Source organism: Pristiophorus japonicus, chromosome 12 (assembly GCF_044704955.1).
Source record: "Pristiophorus japonicus isolate sPriJap1 chromosome 12, sPriJap1.hap1, whole genome shotgun sequence".
Classification (NCBI taxonomy): domain Eukaryota; kingdom Metazoa; phylum Chordata; class Chondrichthyes; family Pristiophoridae; genus Pristiophorus; species Pristiophorus japonicus.
This window is the reverse complement of record NC_091988.1, coordinates 90,499,650-90,525,025: the sequence shown is the minus strand read 5'-3', so window position 1 is coordinate 90,525,025 and position 25,376 is coordinate 90,499,650. Positions and strand designations below refer to the sequence as shown.

General features: G+C 45.8%; 2 protein-coding genes across 3 annotated transcripts in view; one reads left to right on the top strand and one right to left on the bottom strand.

The window, feature by feature from the left end:
- Window positions 1-25,376, bottom strand: part of zmynd10 (zinc finger, MYND-type containing 10) — a 296,351-nt gene that overhangs the window by 128,291 nt on the left and 142,684 nt on the right. The gene's annotated exons all lie outside the window — the stretch shown is intronic.
- sema3h (sema domain, immunoglobulin domain (Ig), short basic domain, secreted, (semaphorin) 3H) overlaps window positions 1-25,376 on the top strand; it is a 190,378-nt gene that overhangs the window by 50,988 nt on the left and 114,014 nt on the right. For both annotated transcript variants that reach the window (XM_070895738.1, XM_070895737.1), the window contains exons 2-4: window positions 10,402-10,556; window positions 20,258-20,320; window positions 23,058-23,177. In XM_070895738.1, coding sequence (XP_070751839.1) covers window positions 10,402-10,556; window positions 20,258-20,320; window positions 23,058-23,177 — 338 coding nt within the window. The remainder of the gene's footprint in view (window positions 1-10,401; window positions 10,557-20,257; window positions 20,321-23,057; window positions 23,178-25,376) is intronic.

Here is a 25,376-nt window from a genome sequence, read left to right as displayed (position 1 = left end):
AAAATAAATACTTGACCAGGAGGAGCATGTGAAGGGTCTGGTTCTTGTAGCTTTCTTTGTAACTACAATGCATGGCATTTTAGATGGACCGTTTGGGCAAGGTAATTGACAGATTTAGCGCCAGAAAGCATGGGAGAGTAATCAGAAAACTGAGCAAAGGCAGGTGCTCTCTCCGCTTAAACCGCAGTGACTAATGGGGTGACCTTGGGATATTTTGTTGTTCAAGCTGAGTTGCTGCAGCTCATAAATAAAGATTGGTTGATGGGTTACATTTAGCATAGCCCTCTCTTGACATGTTAGCTTGAAAAGCTGACTCTTTGCAAACCACCCCATTCCCCCGCATTCTCCGGCCCCTGTCTGATGAGGGGGTCGTCAGGTGACGAGCAGAGCAGCCTCAGTTACCGTTTTCAGTCAGCTTACCTGAGCTAACGCTGCCCCCTCTTGAATCGGGAATTGAATTGGAAGAGTGCAGGATGATCGCACCTCACTTCAAAAAACATTGGAGGGAATTTTAAACCCCCCAAAATCCGGCGTATTGGGATTGGGTGGGAGGTTACAGTGTTAAAAATCTGAATCTCGATCCCAACCTGCCTCTAACTTCTGGTTGGCACTTTAAATACAGGTATTACAATGAGGATGCATGCCTCATTTTGAAGCTCCATTTTAAATTTAACTCTGGCTGGCCGGGTTTCTTGGGTCTTGGGGAACCCGCAGCTAAATGAAGGTGAGGACTGTGGATCCAGGCGATAAGTGCCTTTCCACTTACCTGCTGGTTCCAGCGCCCCGCCTTGCCAACACCCCACAATCGGACCGTGCCCCCCCCCCTCCGACCTTTCTGACATCCCCCTGAGGTCTCCAACCACCCTCCCCAGAGGATCCTGATATCCAATCCCCATCTCTGGCCTTTCGACTACCCCCCACCCTCCCACGCTCTGATCCCCGACCCCCTGACCGGCCTCCAATCCACAGCCCTCGATCTCCTCTCCAGCCTTCTGGCCCCTGACCTCCTGCCCCACCACCGATCCTCGGACCCCGACCCTCCTCTCCAGCCTCTGATCCTTGGCCCGTGTGCCCTGACCCTCTGTCTGGTCTCCGATATCTGTCCCTCTCCGATCCCGGCCTTCCTACCACCCCCTCCGACCCTGGCCTTCCTTCTCTCTGCTACCCGCCTGACAGCCAGCCAGCTCTTAATCTGAGAGAAACAAAATGTAAATCTGGCCCTGCTGTTAAATTTGGCAGGGCCTGAGGGAAACCCATTCTCCCAGGTTTCCCGGCCACAATCCAACAATCCTACTCCCTACTCGCCTCCAAGTTAAAATTCCGGCCATGGTGATGGTTTGTACCTGTACTTGTTGGCGATGAACAACAACAACAGCTTGCATTTATATAGCGCCTTTAACATAGTAAAACGTCCCAAGGTGCTTCACAGGAGCACAATCAGACAAAATTTGACACCGAGCTAAATAAGGAGATATTGGGACAACGGACCAAAAGCTTAGTCAAAGAGGTAGGTTTTAAGGAGCGCCTTAAAGGAGTTGTGGGAGACTGAGAGGATGAGCTGTTTAAGTAAGGGAATTCCAGAGCTTGGGTTGAAGATGGCTGAAGTCACGGCCACCAATGGTGCAGTGGAAGAAATCTGGATGCAAAAGAGGCCAGAATTGGGGGAAAGCAAAGATCTCAGAGGGATCTTCTCTCCTTCCCCTTCCCCACCTAAAGTAAGCCCCTAAAAGCCCTGTTGCAATTGAAATTCCACAACAACCTATGGATTTTTATCACGGTAAAGTGAAAATACCACAATATTCAAAGTGTTTACAAACACCCTTCAATTCTCCAGCTCGAATTCCTGCACACTATTCATCATTGCTTGGATTATACTTTTCTTTCCTCCCCATTTTATACCTTTCTTTCTCCTCCCTTGAAGGGACCAACTCGTGCTGGGCTACTCAACTGCAGCGAGTATCACAGCAGCGTCCGATTCCATCCTCCCCTGACAAACTGCCTACATGAACTTTGGGGGAAGGCCACTGTGTGGCAACAACGGAAAAGAAACTCTCACTTTTTTCTGCTTCTTGGCCCTGAGTATAATGACTCCAATTGTGGTGCCCGCACCCATCTGCTGAGATCAACTGGTACTGTGACTTGTGGTTTAACTCAGAAGGAAGTTAAGGACATTTTCAGAATAGAATTTCTGCAATCTCACTGGAGCACACACAAGGGCTGAGGATAGAACACACATTATTCACAGCTCCCAAAGAAACTCGTTAAGATGCTTTCTGCAGAGATTCCGATTAGCTGCAGTCTCCAAATGTAATACATGGCAACTAGGCCTTTAATTGGGCGCCCAGAACTCCGACCCAAAACAGGCGGGAGGTTGTTTAAATATGCAAATTGGGGATCCTATGGAGGTTGTAGGATCTCGATTGGATTTTTCACGGAGATATGGGCGGGGCATGCAAAGTGCATGCTGGTTCTAGTCATTCCAGGCATAGAGGGGCCTAACCAGCGCTCCTTTTGGCCCAGCAAAACTTGCCGAGCCTGCTGCCGGCCCATTCTCACTCGCTCCCCTGCACAGCAGGCCCTACCAGCTAGTCATATTTGATGTCCGAAGCCGGCAGGTCAAAATTTAAAATGTGGTCCAAATCCGATAAGTGGCTTGGGTTTCTCGACTGTGGCCATGGTGTGGACACTGAGTGCTATTACCAACATCGCGCCCGTTTTGGGCCCAACTTGAAAATCAACCCAGTGAATCTGCATGCCATTTAAAAAAAATCTCTCCTTCACTTGAGATGATGATATTTTTACTTTTCTTTCTCTAATCTTCCACACTCAAAATAAAATTCATTTTGCTGAAGCATGAAAGAGATCACATTTATTCTCTCTGCTCCTCTGCAGATTTCTAGCCTTTATTATTCTGGGTCCTGTGGTCTTAAAGTCTCTGGTGTTCCGGCTCAATGGACCTATTCTAAATATAGCAGCGGCTCACTGGTGTGCTCCAGTGGGGCCACAGTCTCCGTGGGAGAAACCTTCTCCAGTTCAGACCAGACTGGGCATTGGGACCAATTTTATGGTCATTGCACACATCTGCTGCCCTGGGTATTTACCTGCTCCTGCTGCGAAGGGCCAGGGTGACACTGAGTCACAGGGTAGTGCTGACAGTCTGTGCGAGTTAATTCACTGTGCGTCCCAGCATGGTCTGAAAGGGAGGCTTGTGCCACATGTTTCAAGTATGTCACATGTTTCACGTATGTCACATGTTTTTGGTCTCCTACCCTGTCCAAAAGAAGCTCAATGCAAGGTTCAGTAACTGTGTCTCATATTTCTGCTGGTCACTCAGGTCAAAAGATCAACTTTATTGAATTCAGAACTTGGCTGTTAAGAAAGAAAGACTTGCATTTATATAGTGCTTTTCATGATCATAGGATGACCCAAAATGCTTTAGAGGAACAGAGGAACAGGAGTAGACCATTCAGCCCCTTGCTCTGCTGTTCAATGAGATCATGGCTGATCTGTGACCTAACTCCATATACCCGCTTTTGGCCCATATCCCTTAATACCTTTGGTTAACAAAATCTCAGATTTAAAATTAACAATTGATCTAGCATCAGTTGCCATTTAAGTGTTTCCTAATTTCACTCCTGAAAGGTCTGGCTTTAATTTTTAGATTTTGCCCCGAGTCCTAGAATCCCCAACCAGCAGAAATAGTTTCTCTTTATCTACCCTACCTGTTCCCTCTAATATCTTGAAAACTTCGATCAGATTACCCCTCAACCTTCTAAATTCTAGGGAATACAACTCTAACTTGTGTAATCTCGCCTCATAATGTAACCCTTGAAGTCCGGGTATCATTCTGGTAAACCTACGCCACGCTCCCTCCAAGGACAATATATCCGTCCTAAGCTGTGATGTCCAGAACTGCTCACAGGTGTGGTCTAAGCAGGGCTTTGTGTAGCTGCAGCATAACTTCTACCCCCTTGTATTCTAGTCCTCTAGATATAAAGGCCAGCATTCCATTAGTCTGTTTGGTTATTTTCTGTACCTGTTCATGACATTTTAATGATCTATGTGTCTGGACCCCCAAGAGCCAATGAAGTGCTTTTATTTTGAAATGTGGTCACTGCTGTAATGTAGGAAATGCAGTACCCTCGCAATAGTGACGTGTGGGTTGGAGACCCTCCATCAGAGCACCGTGTGGGCTGGGGTTTAAGCCCGTGTTATGGACTTGTTCCTTTTCTCTTCCTGTGACTGGCAGACCCACCACGTTTCGCTGGCATTTTCTGTTTTCATTTCACTTACAGCTTGTGTTTTTCTTTATTTATTTTCTCACATTTTTATTTACATGGAGCTCTCCTGTGTCATTTCACCCACATCATTTTTGCATTCTTTTGTTCTTTTTAATAACTGTTTTCTAAGATTGCAGGGCATTCAACCCCTCTCCATGATTGATGTATCTGTTGCATCTCTCCTCCTCCCTTCCTCGCCAACCTCTATTTTATCTTCATTTGTTTTTCTTCAGTCTTTCAGTCTTCAGTTCAGATGAAGGCTACTCACCCAAAATGCCAGAACTTGTCTTTTCTCTTTACGGATGCTCACTTACCTGCCGCACATTTCCAACATTTTCTGTTTTATTTCCCAGCTATTCGATTTAGTAGTTGTTCCCTTTTGGGCTGAATGACCTTTACTGATTGAAGCTATTCCTATACATGACAGTGAACAAGACTGGACAAGGCTGGGGAGCAGTTGATGATTACAAATTGGCATCTAAAGCTGAGATGAAGAGAAATTTCTTCTCTCAGACGGTTGTAAATCTGTGGAATTCGCTGCCTGAGAGAGCTGTGGAAGCTGGATCATTGAATAAATTTAAGACAGAGATAGACAGTTTCTTAACCGATAAGGGAATAAGGGGTTATGGGGAGCGGGCAGGGAAGTGGACCTCAGTCCATGATCGGATCAGCCATGATCGTATTAAATGGCGGAGCAGGCTCGAGGGGCCATATGGCCTACTCCTGCTCCTATTTCTTATGTTCTTATGTAAATCAAAACCTTTCTTCCCTGGTCCCCCCCCCAACCGGAGAAAAGTAGCCTTGTTTCTCTCCTATTTCTTACAAATTTGAACCTAATTTTTTTTAATTGAATGGAAAATTTGATGTCATCAGAAAAAACAATTGCATACTTTCTTTGTAGAGTCACCAATTGTTCCAGTCACAATTTATCACACGCCAAGGTCTTGGTCTTGTAATGGGGATTACCGAGTTACTAGCAGCTGTTGGCTACATTGGCAGCAACTTGTGAGGAGGCTGTGATCATCGGACCATTAACATTGCCAAGATAAAGGGAGCAAAGAGGGGAGGTAAGGGAAAGAGAGAGGCACACATGTTCAGAAAAGATTCCAGGGTGCAGCGAGTACGATTCTCTGATCTTAGTGAATCAAGATGTTTGGCTCAAATCCAGAAGAGGCCATATTATGGAATAATTATTGGTACATATCTGTTGCCCTCTCAATTCCTCCTCCGCCCATTTGTGCTTAGTTTTCCCTTTACATCCTGTGAGCCTCACATAATGTTATAATGTGAGCATTTTCCAATTGCACCCCTCCCCACCAAAAGGAAAGTGCCACCAATAAAACCGAATCATCTGTCCAAAGTAAAAAATCAATGTTCGGTAAATCTTCACAACATAATCATTACTTTTAGATCAATAATACTGCTGCAGATTTGGGTCTGCTTCAGATATCTACTTGAGTTCAGTGGTGTCTGTTACTCCCTTAAGTGGTCATGTTCCCTGCTTCTCAACAGAAGTTCTTTCCCACTGGCCTGTGTCTACTTGCGCAATAGTGGGAATCGGTAATGTAACAAGGAAACTCCCTTGTGATCTGGACCAGACCACCAGAACGTGTAACCCAACCGAGTTAATACTGGACGAGATGACGTCCGTTCAATTTGTAAACTGCTTTATTCCACAGTAGGCAAAACATGCAGAGCAGTGAGGAAAGAAAGAACTTGCATTTCTATAGCATCTTTCACGACCTCAGGACGTAGCAAAGGGCTTTACAGCTAATTAAGTACTTTTGAAGTGTAGTCACTGTTGTAATGTAGGAAGCATGGCAGCCAATTTGCGCACAGCAAGGTCCCACAAATAGCAATGTGATAATGACCAGATAATGTTTTTAAGTGATGTTGGTTGAGTTATAAATATTGGCCAGGACACCGGGGGGGAGGACTCCCCTGTTCTTCTTTAGAGTATGATGAGAGACACTTGCTACCATCAGTATAACTTCTGTTTGTGTAATGTCACATATGCACTGACCTAATTTTGTGGGCTCTTTATTTACTCTGTATAAACATGAACTCTCTGCCTGATCGGAGCAGAGGTTCTCCCCTAGCAACTTGCAGCTGCCTGATTGACCTCTTGGAGCTGGAGTCCTCACCCACACCAGATGGTTAACAGCAGCTAACACAGAGTAGAATGGCTGGGAGGAAATTTCCAAGTCAGGGCTAATGTTGTGAAATGGAGGTGGCAGAGGGGTGGTTTCAGTGTCTTTACGCTGATGATCAGGTTCAGCTGACCAGGGGCGAGACCGAGCCAAACTACTCAACCAACATCACAAAAGACAGATGATCTGGTCAGTATTTAGCTGCCGCGTTTCCTTCATTACAACAGGGATTGCACTTTAAAAGTACTGAATTGGCTGTAAAGTGCTTTGGGATATCCTGAGGTTGTGAAAGGGGCTGTAGAAATGCAAGTCCTTCTCCGCTGCCTAGAACCGTCCCATTGCCGAATGCAGATCTTGTTTGTTGGATGGCGTTAGCAACTGCAATGTCATAGTGATAGACACCAGAGAGGGTCAATGACTCCAGCAACATAAATGTCTCACTATACTTCAGTAAGGATAAATGGTTCTATCAGTTTGAGTATGTAACTTGGAGAGATGCTCTTAAAAATCAGATTCTGACAATGTCTCACGCAGCACCCGACATGATGCAGCCTGCCCCAGCCACAGACCTGCAAGACCTTCCTCTATGAGTAAAGGCTGGGCTGCTGTTTGATGTTGTTTAAAGATTATAAATCTATTCCTTTTCATTCAATCTTGGATTATGAAGAATTGTAAAAGAGGTTCCAAAGAAGAACTGTACTCCATGGAAACACTTTGCACAGTCACAAACCAATTGCTCGGACACTTGGAGCTTTTAAGATTGGGATAGCTGGATCCCTGTTGGGTAAGGGTATCAAGAGATATGGAGCAATGGCGGGAAAATGGAGTTGAGGTACAGATCAGCCATGATCTCATTGAATGGCAGAGCAGGCCTGAGGGGCTGAATGGCCTACTCTTGCTCCTAATGCTACTATACCACCAAAGGGGCACCGCTCACATTTCATTCATTTTAGTGAAGGTCACATCATTATTACAATTCTGCAAAGTACAATGGATGATGGATGAAAGGTTCCAGTTTAAAGCTAATTTTTGCTGGCAATACCTGACTTGCTTCTTTCACAGAAAATTGTGCAACATTATCAATTTCTCTAAAGTCTATACTTAAAGCAAATTCTAAGCGTTAATTATTAATATCAATTTTTTGTGGCAGCAGGCTAGCCCAAACAAGTCTGACTAAACCAGGGTTCCCAAAGCCCTGTTTCCTTTGTGAGTTTAAGTAGGTTGTAATTAAAACCAAACACAATTAAAATTTGCCCAACATTATCCTTTACTTATCCTTGCTCAAACTTCAAAGGTACTGGATGTAGAATGAGTCAGCTACAAGACCGCTCCAAGGTGTCTATTATTCAATACTAACTTCATACTTGTATGAGCAAAGCAGACGGACATCTCCCAGGCTGACCCCTTGAGCTACAAGGGGTCATTTTATGAACTTGTGCAATCAATGAATGTAAGATATGGGGAGGGGGTCCCGAATTCTTGATTTGTGCTCCCAGCGAGGTCCTGCTCCATGCTCATAAGAACATAAGAACAAGGAGCAGGTCATTTGGCCCCTCGAGCCTGCTGTGCCATTCAATAGGATCATAGCTGATCTGATCTTGGCCTCAACTTCACTTCCCGGCGTGCTCCCCATAACCTTTGACTCCCCTATCATTCAAAAATCCGACTATCTCCACCTTAAATATATTCAATGACTCAGCCTCCACAACTCTCTGGGGTAGAGAATTCCAAAGATTCACGACCCTCTGAGAGAAGAAATTCCTCCTCATTTCTGTTTTAAATGAATGACCCCTTATTCTGAAACTATGCCCCCTAGTTCTAGATTCCCACATGAGGGAAAACATCCTCTCTGCATCTACCCCTTCAGAATCTTATACGTTACAATAATTTCACCTCTCAGTCTTCTTCATATGAGAGGTCTGCTCAACCTTTCTTCATATGACAACCCCTTCATCTCAGGAATCAACCTCGTGAACCTACGTGTGCTCCCGACAAGCCAAGCAGCATGCTGGAAGCGCAAATTTGGAAAATTTTCCCTCCATTCTGTTTATGATATGACTGTATAAAACCACAACCTCAGAGCAGCACTTACCTCACCACCCAGGTCAGGATAGCCCTGGAAGGTACATGAGATGGTTGCTGCCACCTCCTGAGGTGCTATGCCTCGCCTAAAGAGTGGGGAGTGGAATTAAAGTGGCCACTTGCACTATTATGCTGGGAGAGAGTGGAGGCTGCTTGGAGCCATATGGATGCAAACTGAAAACCATAAACGTAAACTTGGGCTGTGATTTATCCGACTTCCTACACAGATACTCCATTTCATGCATCAAAAGACATGGCCGGATAGTCAACCTTGAAAGAAAAGAAAGAAAGACTTGCATTTATATAGCACCTTTCATGACCACCGGACGTCTCAAATCGCTTTACAGCTAGTGAAGTACTTTTGGAGTGTAGACACTGTTGTAATGTGGGAAACGCAGCAGCTAGTTTACACACAGCAAGGTCCCACAAACAGCAATGTGATAATGACCAGATAATCTGCTTTTGTTATGTTGATTGCGGGATAAATATTGGCCAGGACACCGGGGATAACCGAAATAGTGCCATGAAATCTTTTACGTCCACCTGAGAGAGCAGACAGGGCCTCGGTTTAATGTCTCATCCGAAAGATGGCACCTCTGACAGTGCAGCACACCCTCAGCACTGCATTGGAGTGTTAGCCTAGATTTATGTGCTCAAAGTCCCTGGAGTGGGACTTGAACCCACAACCTTCTGACTCAGGTGAGAGTGATACTCACTGAGCCACAGCTGTTACTTGCCATAAGCACACTGAATGGCTACTGACTCCCAAAATAGTCCAGTATGATCTTAAACGTCTTTATAGTGTCCAAAACTGAACATGCTAGTGAATTTGTTAAGATAGGAATTATCATTTCTCTAACATTAACACAGTCTTGCTGCCTCTCTCTCTTCTGGAGAAATCACAGGGAGAATGTTTAGCTAATCCGCCCATCGCAAAACTGACAGGATTGGGTGCAATGCTTGTTTTACACCCTGCCCGATTTTACTCTCCATTGAAGTCAATGGAGAGCAATATTAAGTGTGGTGTAAAACTGGCATTCCACCTGAGCTCATGGGTTTCCTGCTCGGCAAATTAGGTTAAAAGCACCCCTCCACATCGACCCAGACAGAACTGGCCTGGACTGGAACGAGGGCTGTTAGTCGGAGTAACCGGGAGTCCTGGTGCTGGGGCACATTTTGAAAACAGCCAGTGAACGTGTGGATATTATGCCAGTCAACAAACGTGGCTCATGCTCCTCCAATGGCTCAGAGGGTCAATGCCTGGTCAATTGCTGAATTAGCTGGTGGTGGTGTTACAGTGAACTTCAATGTTCCCTGTTCTAAGAAGGCGAAAATCAGACCAGGCTCCTGTCATCGGAGAGTAAAGCTCCCTCTACTCTGCCCCAACAATATGCCTTTGCTCTAACCTCTAACGGGCACTCCTCCACTATTGTGACTTTTCCATTTCCCACATCAGACATTTATGTGACTTTCGGCAGATTGACAATTAGTGCCAATGTGAGGGCAGTTTCAGACCATTGGCCCACTTGACTAGGTTCTGATGAAAGGTCATCGACCTGAAACGTTAACTCTGTTTCTCTCTCCACAGATGCTACCTGACCTGTAGAGCACATCCAGCATTTTCTGTTTTTATTTCAGATTTCCAGCATCCGCGGTATTTTGCTTTTGACTAGTAACCCATTTGAGACTAAGACAAAATTCATTTTACATGGGATCCTTATTACCAGCAGCGAGGAGACGTTCATTCCATCAGCTTGGACTGAATTGAATTCCAGGTCCCAGTGGTGAAAAAGCCAGTCTTCATTGAATGCAGTGAGCTGATACTTTTGACAATTTCTAGTCCAATTTAGTGTTGTATAAATCTTTCTATCACTTATGTTGTTTCTTAGAATTGGTGCTACACAAGCGGATCATCCCACTCAGCTTCAGTGCGTCCAACTTGCATTCCATGATCCTCGATGAGGACAACCGAAGACTCTACGCAGCGGCCAAGGACTACCTCCTGACTTGCAATCTAGACAACATCTCCAGTGGAGTGAAGAAGGTAAAACTGGGTGCAACTATAATAATCTCTGACCCTGCCTCACCTGGAGATGGTGTAGATAACAATAATGTTGTGGATTGCACAGGAAGAAATAAAGAGGCTTGCAGAGTGGGCGGATAAATGGCAAACAAGATTCAGTGCAACGAAGTGTGAGGTGATTCATTTTGCGAAGAGGAATAAAGATGTCGCTTATTCCTTGTAAGAAACTAAATGGGTAGAGGAGCAAAGGGATCTGGCAATGCAGTTACACACATCACTAAAAGGAGCAATACAAGTTGATAAGGTCATAAAGAGCAAGCAAAACAATTGGGCAAGGTGTTGGAGCAGTGCTGGCAACCATGGGATGGTAGGATATGTTCAGTGCCGCTGTGCTCCCAATTGGGAGCTATAAGAACATAAGAAATAGGAGCAGGAGTACGCCATACAGTCCCTCGAGCCTGCTCCGCCATTTAATAAGATCATGGCTGTTCTGATCTTGGCCTCAACTCCACTTTCCTGCCTGTTCCCCATAACCCTTGACTCCTCTATAGTTCAAGAATCTGCCTATCTCAGCCTCGAATATATTCAATGACTCAGCTTCCACAGCTCTTTTGAGTAGAGACTTCCAAAGATTCACAAAGAAATTCCTCCTCGTCGCCATCTTAAATGGACGACCCCTTATTCTGAAACTATGCCCCCTAGTTCCAGATTCCCACACGAGGGGAAACATCCTCTCAGCATCTACCCCATCAAGCCTCCTCAGAATCTTATATGTTTCAATAAGATCACCTCTCATTCTTCTCAACTCAATGAGTAGAGGCTCAACCTTTCCTCATAAGACAACTCCTTCATTCCAGGAATCAACCTAGTAAACCTTCCCTGAATTGCCTCCAATGCAAGTATATCCTTCCTAAATAAGGAGCCATGTTTGAAGGGAGTGCAGATCAGAGAATCCCTTTTGAGTGTAGCTGTGTGCTGAGAACACAGGAGCACTGAATGTACCCTTGTGCGCTTGTACGAGCATTTAGGAGGAGTGGGGTAGTAAAGGTAGAGTTCTTCTATAGAAATGATTGATACACGACTGGTAAAGTACACTTTAAACGACAGGCCTCCCCCAGAATTGCCTTTCAATGGAAATGATTCTAATTTCATCTTTTTAAAAAAAAACATGCGTTTAATGAAACCTGCCACCACGCTTGCCACAGTCCGTGAGCTAATGATAGTGGGTGTGAGGCTAGCCTATTCACATGTACCAGTCATAGAGCCAGCTAATCACTGAGCAGGAAATAGAGCCAATTGAGTCAGCCTTTGACACTTGTGAGGTTAAGAACACATCATTTTGAGATGGTTATTGCTTGTCAGTGCAAGTGTTTGTTTTTGATAGTTAATTATGTGGAGCCTGTGAATGCCACAGAAAGCACAAGAGTGTTCTTTAGACTTCTGCTTTTTCAAAAAAAAAATCAACTTATAATGACTGGACAAGTGACTCCTTAAAATATACAGGATGGAGTTGTTATTGAATTTCAGAAGAGCATTGGGGGTTACATTTTCTTGTTGGGCATGTTCAGTGATGAACACTGCATTCCTCTGTGTGCTTTTTTCAGGCAGACATTAAACTGTTTGTTTAATCAGGTTAACGCCTGACTCGAAAAGGCACATCGAAGATTGTCGTACCAGCGTGCCAAGTGCTCATACTCAAGCTTGATTGATGAGACAATATACTCCATTGACTGTAGCAAATGAGCAGTCGGCAGTCATTTATCACACCCTTACTGATCCGCTAAGATACATGCCACACACCCCGGCTCCTACTGGCCCCTCACAAACCAACACTGGCAGAGGCCTGCGAGCAGCTTCAGTACCTTTGTCCTCTGGAAAAGGGATAGTGAGCAACAGGCGGAGAAGGAAAACAAGGGGGCAGGGAAGCAAATTACTAAAATAATCATTGTCATCATCATAGGCAGTCTCTCGAAATCGAGGAAGACTTGCTTCCATTCTAAAAGTGAGTTCTTAGGTGACTGAACAGTCCAATATGGGAATTACAGTCTCTGTCACAGGTGGGACAGACAGTGGTTGAAGAAAAGGGTGGGGAGTCTGGTTTGCCGCATGCTCCTTCCACTGTCTGCGCTCGTTTTCTGCATGCTCTCGGCAACGAGACTCGAGGTGCTCAGTGCCCTCTCAGGTGCTCTTCCTCCACTTAGGGCGGTCATTGCCAGCCTTCAGAACAGACACGGAGAAAACTGGGGGGCTGGGTGGTGGTGATGAAAGGGAGTATTAGGCTGGAGGGAGATGTGGTAAGTAAGTGGAAAAATATTTTCCTCACACAGCGTCAACTGTAGACGTTTAAAATTGTTCCTACGACTGGGACTTTTCCTGTTGAGCTGCAGTCTGAAGGTGAGTTATCATTAGGAGCAGACACTGACTCCAGGAGCCTAATCTGAATTGATACCAATTTGGACGATTTGGGTTTCTTGGGAAGAATGTAAATGTTGGCCATCTTGAAAAATCTATGGTTTGTATACGCTTTGGGGTAGATTTACATCTGTGCCACCTGGGCGTATATAATCATTTAGGTGATGCACAGAGCGAAAAAACAAGTGGGGAGGATCGCACGCCCATAATGGTTCCCGACTGATCTTCCCTTCATTTTAAATTAATGCAAGGAAAATGAGGCAGGCTCTGTTACTGACATGCAATTCTCCCCACCCAAGTTTCCTCCTATTGTGTAGTTTCTGCCTTCAAAACCTGATGGCTTGAACATAATTTTCTGAATGCCAGTCTAGCAAGTATATGCAATCACCTGGTAGTATATGCACAACACTGGGTGGTATATGCACAACACTGGGTGGTATATGCGCAATCCCCGGGTGGTATATGCGCAATCCCCGGGTGGTATATGCGCAATCCCCGGGTGGTATATGCGCAATCCTCAGATGGTATATGTGCAATCCCCGAGTGGTATATATGCAATCACTTGGTGGTATATGCGCAATCGCCGGGTGGTAAATGCGCAATCCCCGGTTGGTATATGCGCAATCCCCGGGTGGTATATGCATAATACCCGAGTTGTATAAGGTTGCCTCCTGCCAATCAACTGGTTGTATGTAGCTGCTTTTCTAGTGTCTAGGTGATGCTATATGGCTACCCTTCCCCCTGGTGCTCCAGTAATGGTATCTGGCTGTCTCCACTTAGTGCTTCATCGCAAACAAATAATCAGCGTACATTGCTAGTAATGCTTGAATCGAGCACCCAAATAAGTATTTATTTGCTTGTCCAGAAAGAAATTCGCCCTGCCAAGCAATCTCTATTTACTACAGTTTTGGAGCATTTGGGTAAGTTGCAATGACAACATAGAAGTACTGGGTGAAGTCTTCATACTAACATTGAGCTGGAGGGAAGAACTTTAATAGGTCAAGTCAAGTTCAGGTTCCATGGTGAGAATGATTCAAATTGGACAGACCAATTCCTCTGAGGCACACTGGTCCTTCCAACTCATCCCATAACCAATGATGACAGTGAATTGATACGATATACTGATAACAGACGACATTCAGCCCAGCACGTACACACAGGCATCATAACTGCACGCAAATTGAGCTGTTTGAAGTGTGGCTCCTGGGACTGTGTCTGACTGTACATCCTACGCTGTCAGTACTTGAATTCTGGAGCCCATTAGATGTAATTGGAGCCAATTATAGACCCATTGACTTCCACTGGGAAAGGTCATTTCCAATTCAGTTGACTCCAATATTGCAGCTCTGTATCAGAAGACGAGGTCAACGGTTTCTGTTAGTAAGTTGTTGTTGAAATATGTGCCTTGAAAAAGCAGTACAACTGTGTGCACATTTTAAGGAAATACTTGCATTTGATCCCCCGAGGCTCCCCCCGCCCCCACCATGGAGTCACGCTTTGGCTGCTAAGGGAAGGTGGGCCCTCTCTGACCAATATCTTATTTCTGCTCAGTGCCTTATATCATTTTTCAGCCTTGGCTCACTTGTTAGCACCCTCTGAAATAGCACACCATGAGTTCAAGCCTGACTGCAGTGACGCATGCACAAAACCCAAGTTGATACTGAGGGAGTGCTGCACTCTCAGAAGTGCTGCCTTTCAGATGAGACATTAAACCAAGGTCTTGTTTGCCCTCTCAGGTGTACATAAAATATCTCATTGCACAATTTGAAGAGGAGTAGTGTTGTTCTCCCCGGTGTCCTCCCCAATATTTCTCCCACACCCTACTACTACTAGGCAGTCCTTCGTAACGAGGATGATGCTCTTCACACCAAAAAAAAGATGGGCTCATAGGTGTAAAGTCCTTATACAATACCACAAATCCACACGAGGCACATTCTATGGACAAGGTCACTCCATGATCTGAACTGTATACAAATTGATGACCCCGTATTTGTTCTCAATGCATTCTAGTTTGGGTCTGCTGGCTTTGAGTGGCCACAGCTTTTCGAATTGTTGAACACTCATGAGTGACTGGCTGGCCCCCGTGTCCAGCTCCATGTGTACAGGTATGTCGTTTAATAGGACTTTCATCATCATAGGTGGCGTTTTGGTATATGAGCTGTTAAAGTTTGCCACATGAACCCGCTGAACTTCAGCGTCCATTAATTTGCCCCAAGCGTCATCCTGCCTCGCAGACCCCTCATATGGTTATCATATTAGCCTGGTTACAGGCTTTCTGCACATTCTGGCTAAATGGTCACTGAGGTTAGAATTTCTACAGACGAACTGTTGAAACCTGCAAGTCCTGGCAGCATGTTTGCCCCCACACCTCCAGCATGAACTGAGGTTCCCATTGTTGTGAACAAAAGAGCTGTTACAAGGCATTCCTCGGTGATTGTCCCTTTGACTGCTCTTGAGCACCCTGTTAATGGGTGTCAATGACCCCATCCTGGGCCGCATTGCCCACTGGGGGGGCGTAAATGTCGATTCGGCCTGCCATTGTCTCTGTTGGAGACTTACTCTTGGGTCTATTGCTGCCTGGGGTGTGTCGAACTGCCCTTGCCTGCCTGCGGGGCTCTGAGTCACGTTTATGATATTGACTCCCTGATCCATCGCCACGTTGGAGGCAGAATTGTGCGCGTATATTATCTTGGTTTCCTCCTCCCCCACCATAAAAGTCTGAGCCATCAACGTCGCCGCTTCCAAGGTCAAGTCCTTGGTCTCAATTAGCTTTCTGAAAATCCCAGTATGACCGATGCCCTCAATAAAGAAATCCCTTAGCATCTCCCCCCTGCAGGCGTCTGTGAACTTAGAGGCTAGCCAAGCGCCGGAGGTCCGCAACAAAATCCGGTATGCTCTGTCCTTCCCGACGTTGGTGGGTATAGAATCTGTGTTGGGCCATGTGTACGTTGCTCGCCGGTTTGAGGTACTCACCGATTAGTTTGCTGAGCTCTTCAAAGATTTTGTCCGCCGGCTTCTCGGGTGCTAGCAGGTCTTTCATGAGCGCATAAATCTTAGGTCCACAGCTGGTCAGCAGATGAGCCCTTTGCTTGCCAGCCGCTGCGTCTTCCAGCCAGTCCTTCGTGACAAAACTCTGCTGGAGCCTCTCAATGAAATCATCCCAGTCCTCACCAACACAGTACCATTCATCTGTGCTGCCGGTGGCCATTCTCGTGGGTCGTTGATTCCCGTTTCTCGTCGCCAATGTAAAGTCCTTACACAATACCACAAATCCACACGAGGCACATTCTATGGACAAGGTCACTCCATGACCTGAACCTTTATTCACAGGACCAAGAAGTGATGACCCTGCGTGGGACCTCCCTTTATATACCTGGCTGACCAGGTGAGGAGTGTCTCCTACAAGTTCACCCCCTGTGGTCAAGGTGTGCATTTCTTACGTATATACAGTATTGCAGTGTTGTTACATAAAGGTTACATACATGACAATAGGTGTTACAATGAGTTACTTCTTAAAGGGTGGAAGATGCCTGTGCGTGGATTTTTTTTAATGTGTTGTGACCGTTACACATCAGCCACCACACGGGCTTGACAGAGCTAGGTCTTTGTCCAATGGTAAGGATTGACCAAGACGACTGGAGACCAAGCTCTGTTGGGCCTCCCCTGAGCCCCGACCCCACTCCTGTTATATGCTGCGCCACTCCTGGGCCATGACCCCTCAGTTGTTATATGCTGCACTCTCCCACACCCAGTACCACCAAAACAGACTTTCTGGTCATTTATTTCATTGCTGTTTGTGGGACCTTGCTGTGCACAAATTGGCTGCTGCATTTCCTTACCTTGCATCAGTGACTACACTTCAAAAGTGTTTCATTGGTTGCGAAGCGCTTTAGGACGTCCAAAGCAATGTTCCCTGTAAGCTGCACTTTGTTCTGTGCAGCCTGTTTCTTTTACTGCACGGTCCCTTTAAATCTCCGTGCACGCGCAGTATTTACAACGGAAAAGGCGGTCAGCGACTTGCGCAGGACCTTACCCATTCCTGCGTGATTGCGCGCGAGCACCTTAGCGGGAACATTGGTCCTGAGGTTGTGAAAGGTGCTATACAAATACAAGTTCTATCTTTCATCCATTCACATGCCCCTTGCCCATATTCTTATTTTTAAATCTATTTCGCCCCCAAGCCTAGATCAAATGTGAGTGGGTAGTTGAGACTGACATTCAATCCCTAGTCCTCTCATCAATCTTCCAGCACATTGGGATTGGGCTCCTAGGCTACAATTATTTAATTTCCCTCCCCAAGATATTTATATGAGAAGTAAACCATCACTTGCTGAACTGCCGACTGGGCTATGGGAAATCTGTTGTCCATTTGTGTGCCAGTATAATTTCTCCAACTCTTAATGATCTCCCAGCCACCATCAAGGTCAAAGTCATCAGACATCTGTCCTTGTTACAGCCACTCTGGATCCATTTAATGTACTACAACAATTTTTTTTTAAATCACCCCGGGTGAAAAATTCCTTCGGAATCACCAAGTGCCAGAAATCCATTAGATTACTGGCCAATCCTCAACTCAGAAAACTTGGAGCAGTTGTTATGTTCTAAAATGGCAGGTAATGTGCCTGCATGGTAATCTCCAAAGTAACATGATATACAGGAAAAGATTGGATATATTCAGGGCTCAGTCACTGAGGCCAATTTTAACTTGGCCCAATCAGTGTTAACGAGGCAATAACAACCGCAAAGTGGGGTCAGTAGACTAACTGTCTCCTTGTCTCCACCATTCCAATCGCCGCCATTTTTGAAGGGGCCTACTGCCGGGTGGCTGCTATGCCCGCCTGTTTCGAGTGGTAGACCCTTTTAGTATGCCAATTTGTGTCCTGTGACGTACAATTTGTGAAACAACTGGGCAAAGCCTGCGCTGTGCACACTGTAACCAGTTTTAGGGGCGGCACAGCTGAAGAAGCCCCAAAACAGTCATTTTAAAATTGTGTTTGTGGGGCCAGGAGGAACAAGGATGCTCCCCTAAGCTCCACAAAAATAACCAGGGCAGCTTTTGCACCTGGGAACCCTCTGCTGTGATAGGACAACCCCCGATCTATGTTGTTCCCAGGCTGGGTCGGTCTCTGGGACGCCCAATATTGCACCGGCCCAGAGCTGACAGGCTGCCTTGGGGCTCCCATTTTTTTTGTCCACTGCCTGCCAGGCGTTTAGTAAAGAGTCCCCGACCTCAGCGATGGCGGGAGGCCCGGTCCAGTTTATTAGGTGTCTGACCGGCGAACTCCACCATCCCCCCCACCCATGTTCAAAATCTTCACCCAGTGAGAATTAGTGAGCTTTGTCGTGCCTATCCTTCACGACGAATGGGAGCGATTTCCCCAAATCTGCAATGGTGCTGGGATTGACTGAGTGGCAATGAACTTTCAGTACATGAATCACAACATCAATGGGTGAATCGCGGTTGTGCATGGGTTTAACCTCACTGCCGGGCGGTAAACTCAGCATTGCCGATCAGATATCCATTACACACCCCACCCTATTTCCCGTTCTATTGACGTCACCGGGCGTGGTGTGTAACGGGCGGACCATCCGCTACTCCGCGATCACTCAACGGCAGCGTAGTTCAAAATTGACTCCGTTGATTCACAATCCAGTGGCTCCCCGAATGACAGGAGTGTAATATCTGACTTGTAATGAAAACAGGTTTCTCCCACAGGAGAAGGCAGTGATGTGAAGAATGAGATAGTGATGCTAGATGGGGGTTGTTGACATTGGCACTGATCTCGCAGAACTGGAATATGTCTGTGCAGCAAAACCTCAGCTCAAATAAACCTTACTTGCCCATCCCACTCATTCCAGACATTCCAGGTCTCAACACCATCACTATCTCTATTGGTTCGATCTGATTAAATACCTGAGTGTCTTATGGTTCCAGTTAGTGCAAGAAAATTGAATAAATGCAGAGAGCCGCAATATCTGCAGGTAGACTAAACGGATTGTTGATTTCTCGGGAGATGTGATAAGGCAGATGGGTGATAGGCAGCTTTTGTGCTTGTTCAGGAGGAGGCGAGGGATAATAGTCGGTGGCAGTGTCTGCCAGTAATGTGTTGCTAAGTGTGCCCAGGTGAAGTATGGCAGGGGCTGGTGAAAAACCCAACACACGTACTCTGCTCACCACGAGCATGTTTGAAAAAGACGGGGGGGTGGGTAATTTTGAGTTTGGGCGATAGAGATTCAGCCACCTGTTTTACATCTCACTGATTTTTTAAAATTTCATTGACTTCAATAGAAATGAAAGTCGGGAGAGAAATATAATCTGAATCGATAGCGCCTGTTTCACACAATCATCCAAAGTCAAAATGGCCCCCCAGACTAGCTAATGATTGTGAAGCCACTGATATCAGTGCTGTTAATTGAGTTGCTGGAGGTGAGCGTCTGTTCCCTTTACAACAATGACTACACTCCAAAAAGTACTTCATTGGCTGTAAAGCGCTTTGAGACGTCCGGTGGTCATGAAAGGCGCTATATAAATCCAAGTCTTTCTTTGACGTTCAGCTCTATAGCTGGTGGGACCATGAGGTAGTCATTGGCCTTAAGGCAGCATTTGTGTCTGCTTTTCTTGGTGCTGGTTGGAGGAGCGACCGAGCAGCTGATGGATGCGCTGTTCCAGCACCAGCTGATCTTGTCAGTAGAGGCAGAGTCACCGGGGGGAGCACTGTGGAGGGAATCTCCATCGTCTGCCAGTCCAATGCCAGGGGAGGGCCTTTCATGATGGCACTATCCTGGTCCCACTGTACATGACAAACATTGTTTGTAAAACTTGGAATGAACACCAGAAACAACCTTCTTAATTATTCATAGTCAGGATGTGGGCCTCGCTGGCAAGGCCGGCAATTATTGCCCATCCCTAGTTTCCCTGAGAAAGTGGTGGTGGGCCGCAGCCTTGAATGGCTGCAATCCATGTGGTGAAGGTGCTCTCTCAATGTATTCTTTGCAGTGCATTGATACGGAGTGGCTTCCTCGGACACTTAAGAGACCGCTTAAGAGTCAACCATGTTGGTGCGGGCCTGTAGTCACATATATGCCCGACCGGGTAAGGACGGAAGGTTTCCTTCCCTAAACAGCATTAATTTTTATGACAATCCAACAGTTTCATGATACCAGCATTTTGATGTTTAAAAACTGAAATCAAATTTTCAAGCTGGTGCGGCAGGATTTGAACTCACATTCTATGGATTATTAGTGCAGTAACATAACGGCCGTACCCTATCGTCCAATGTGTTAATAAGTACATTGTTCTTTTCCCCCAGTTATACTGGCCGGCTACCTCTGAGCGGATAAACGAGTGCAAAATGGCTGGGAAGGACCCTGACGTAAGTATTTACAAATGGATGCTATATACAAATACAAACTTAATAATAATATATAAAATAAAACTTGCCATGATAAATGTATTGTGAAAATTTCTATATTAAACTTTCAGTAGCAGTAATCATTAGCTCTCTACTTACTACTTGAAGGAGAACTTTTTGTGTTGATGAAGTTGAGAGAGACAGGCACTCGGGAATGAAACAGCGTCTCATTTCAGGTACCCAGTGCCAGTGTTGAGTGTGGCCAGGCTAAACGCAGCACGGCACAGTTAGACACAGAGTAGGCTCCTTCTACTTTGCTGCAACTTCAGAAGAACTGTCCCACCCACCTGCTCCAATGCCCCAGTTTATTTTTCCCATACCAGCCATCCTGTGGTCTTGTGGCATGGGAATGCCGAAATTGGGATAATTGTGTGCTGGGAACTCCGTTGTGATTTTCCATCCCCACTTCACACAGCACCTTTACTGGGAATATCATTAAACTTTCATCCCATCAGACTGTGCTAACCTACTGTACAATTTGGTCCCCCTTTTTAAAAAGGATAAACGGTTTTTCTCCCTCCTTTGTTAGGTCTCCCTCCCTGTGCCCAGTGATGTTTGACAGGCTGAGTGGATGATTGGCTCCCAGGCCTCCACCAATGCCACTGTTCAACCAGTCACTGGGAGGTGCACGAGAGTAGTTCAGTGATGATTGTCCTAGAGAAACTCCTTGGCCTCGGTGAAGTACCTACCACGCAGCTCCAGAGTGATAATTCAGCTGAGTGGCTGGACGTGGGAGCTCTGGTCCGTTGAGCCAGTTCACCTCCGGTTTCTACTATCTCCAAGCAGTTTATTCACAGGCCGCACTGGGAAACATCCCATAATGAAGCTTCAGCAACAACAAATTGTATTAATATAGCACCTTTAACATGGTAAAACATCCCAAGGTGCTTCACAGGAGCGTTTCAAAACAAAATTTGACACCGAGCCACATGAGGAGATATTGAGGCAGATGACCAAAAGCTTGGTCAAAAAGGTAGGTTTTAAGGAGTGCCTTAAAGGAGAAAAGGAGCAGAGCGGTTTAGGCAGGGAATTCCTGAGCTTAGGGCATTGGCAGCTGAAGGCATGGCCACCAATGGTGGAGTGATTAAAATCGGGGATGCTCAAGAGCCCAGAATTATAGGAGCGCAAATATCTCGGAGGATTGTGGGGCTGGAGGAGATTATAGAGTTGATTGGATTATTCACTCTGAAGCACTGTATCCAGTGTAGTGAAGCAATGTTCCCATTTACTGCTCCCTTACTGTAATACTCGACCAGCCTGACTTTACAGCTTTACGTACTCATTAAAACAAGCCTTTTTAAAAAAAACTATTAACCATAAATGATTGATAAACATTTATTATCAGGAAAGATAAAACTGTGTAGTACAGTAGATTAGCATGCAGACATTCCATCTCCTGGCCTGCTTCCATTTGTACCCTAGCAATATTGGGTTGAAAGGACCAAGGAGGGGTGATATAAAATGTAAAAGACTGGTTTCCTACTGCATTTGTCCGCAGATTGCAGTACAGAAACTGGTCAATTGTAAAAAGGGTCACTCATTTGGCATTCTAACCCCCACCTAAGGCGGCACCCCAGTTGCACCTGCCCGATATATGCAAATGACACCCACCTAGAAAACGGGCCCGGATCAGGCCTGCATCTGCCCCAGCCCAGACCTGCACTCAGAACCCTGTCCCACTCACAGAGACCTTGTAATGATGGCTGGTGTGAGAAGTCACACTGTGCAACAGTCAGCAGTCCTCTGTATTTGGGATTCAGTTACTTTGTTATGGTAGAATGGAGAGAGTGTTGTCCAGCATTAAAACGTGCTGCACCTGATCTGGGAGCATGAAAGGACTGCAGAGAGGGAGTTTTATCTACAGCTAACATTTGTTGCACTTGACCAAGCAATGCTCGATATTGAAACCTGAGTGCTAACAGCAGGAACAGACAAATGTTCCTTTCTCCAGAACTAATGGTCACCATGTTAGTTAATAAGTACAAAAATGGATTTTGTTAAATGTGGAAGGGTTAAGAACTGGCAAGCATATGAATGCCCCTAGTAGGAACATAGGAACAGGAGTAGGCCATTCAGCCCCTCGGGCCTGGTCCGCCATTCAATTAGATTGCGACTGATCTCTACCTAGACACTATTTTCCCATCTCAGCTCCATATGCTTTGATACGGTTATTGAACAAAGATCTATCGATCTTGGGCTTAAAAGCTCCAATTGGCAAAGCATTCACAGCCTTTTGGGGGAGCGAGCTCCAGATTTGGCCGAACTCTAATTATTAAGGTGATATCCCCTCGAACTCTTTCCCCTAAAAGACAGTGGATTGAAATTTTCAAAACTGAGATTGATAGATTTTTGCAAGGTAAGGGTTTCAAGGGCTATGGATCAAAGGCAGGTAAATGAGATTGAGGTGCTGATCAGCCATGGTCTAACTGAATGAGGGAACAGGCTCGAGGGGCCAAATGGTCTACTCCTGTTCCTGTGCTCCTGTTTATAAATTGAACAGGATTATGGATAAAACCAGGCTAACTGGGCCCCAGGTCCACATCAGATACACAGGGCTGATAGAATGAGCAATGGTATCATTTACAGTTGTCATTGATTGGAGTTAAAGTATTGAGTAAGTATTGAGTTCACCGATAGTCTAAGATATTTTGTTAGACAGAAGATACTAAGTAACCAAAGCATATCGATTTATTTGCAGCTGGACTGTGCCAACTTCCTGAGGGTCCTTCACTTCTACAACCAAACTCACCTGTACACTTGTGGGACTGGAGCTTTCCACCCACGCTGCGCGTACATCGACACCTCTATGTTCAACAGGGTAAGTGTGTAAGGTGCCCCTCATTCATTTACCAAACTGCCAGCTATTGACGGAAAGTCACACTGCAGGCTATGCTCAAAAGACTGTCTTCCCAACAATACTGGTCTGGGACAGGATGGGGGGGGGAACCCTTTGAAACTTGCGTACAAGTGGGAGCTGGATGCTGCACTGGATTAACATATTGTTATTTTATTTCTATGGTTTGGGTGTGAATCTAGTCTCCGGGATAAACATCCCCCTCTCTCTGCTGGTTGTAAAAGTCCGACATGAAGTTAGTTATGGGACAGCCCCAATCCAGCATCCAGTGAGATGGTCCGTAGCACAAGAGACTATGCATGATTTGGCACCAATTAGCTATCTCACCCTGGGAAGTGAAGAAGATAACGAGAAGTAGAAAACTCGCATTGTTTTTTTTCCTGAGGGTGAAGCTGATTGGATAGAAGTGGGGACTTTACTCTGCTCTAACCCATTTCTGTTTATTATGGACAGAAAACCATGGCCTGCGATTTTTATACTCGAAAATTGCTCTCATTATCAATAAAACCATTTGTCTGCCAAATATCGTGAACCAGTCAGCACTGTGTGGAGACATGCAGCTCGTGGTTTAGAATCCTCCCCCCCCCCTTTGTGTGGGGCTGCTTGCCATTGCCTCTCTACCCTGCAGTACATTGTGGATAGAGTAAGAGGGCAGTGACCCACTGTCATGCTATGCCTGCACTGTGCAACTTCCTACAGCATTACAGCTGATAGAGAGAGAGAGAGAGAGAGAAATTTATAGTTTTGATAGGAGCCAAAATTCTGTGGAAAGCTAAGAGCATATGACGCAAGACGTTTTACCCAGACTGTGTCGCATAATCCTACCATTAGAGCTAGGCTATTCAGGAGTAAAATTATGACACATTCTTTCACACAAGGAGTAGTGGAAATCTGGAATTCTCTCCCCTTACGGCTGTGAATGCAGGGGGAGGAACGGGTGGTCAATTGAAATTTTCAAGACTGAGAGTGACCGATTTTTGTTCGATAAGGGTATCAAGGAATATGGAGATGAGGCGGGTACCTGGAGTTGAGATACAGATGATGTAATTGGGTAGCGGCACACCCTCAAGAGGCTGAATGGCCTACTCCTGTTTCTATGTAGGAAGTGACTGACATGGTCGTCTTGTGTGAAGGAATAAATTGCAATCGTTGCAGCAGAAAGTGGAACACAGAGCAAAGATCTTCATTTGTGAGAAATTAAAAAGGGAAAATAGGGTGTGGGCCCTTTCTAAATGCACGTCATCAGCGGGAGCTTGGCTCACTGGCTGTGCATATCGCTCGCTCTGCCTACGGTGACCCACCCAAATATTCAGAAAAGGGTGAGCATGCCTGCAATTATGTGTGGTATGGTCTCACCCCTCCCTTTCTCTGTAACCTCCTCCAGCCCTACAACCCTCCAACACCTCTGGGCTCCTCCAATTCTGGCCACTTGTGCATCCCCGCTTTTCATCACTCCACCATTGGTGGCCGTGCCTTCGGCTGCCTAGACCCCCAAGCTCTGGAATTCCCTCCCCACATCTCTCCGCCCCTCTACTTTTCTCTAAGGCACTTGTTAAAACACTACCTCTTTGACCATGTTTTTGGTCACCTGTCCGAATATCACCTTATGCGGCTCGGTGCCAAATTTTGTTAGTTGTTGAGGTTCCCAACTGACACAATACAGTTAGAAGATTGTCCCTTAAATGTTCACAAACATTTATCTGTACTGGTGTGTGGGGAGCAGGGGAAATGAGACGAGCTGCATCTGCTAAAGCTCGTGCTACAACAACATACATCCTCCAGCATCCTTTGAAAAACCATTACATCATCAGCATTCAGCTCCTAATCTACGCACTGCTCTCAGATCTTCCTGATGGTGGGCTCCCAGAGATTTATGCTGTTTATCCTGGGAGCTGGTAACAGAAGTTCCTTCTGTCCAGTGGGGAATCTGGGAGGTCTGCGGAGCAACGCTCCAGACTCTCTCTCTCTCTCTCTCTCGCGATAAGCCCCTCCTATCCAATTAGTGTTACACATCGTGTTTGAATGGTGCCTTGGAAAGGTTCGTGCCCCTAGTCGGAGAGAAGGCGGGGAGGGGTGAGGAGACCCTGACACCATTGATCCTATCATGTGAGATAGGAATTTTACAAGGAACGTGAACTTGGGAGTTCTGGCATCAGCAAGCAA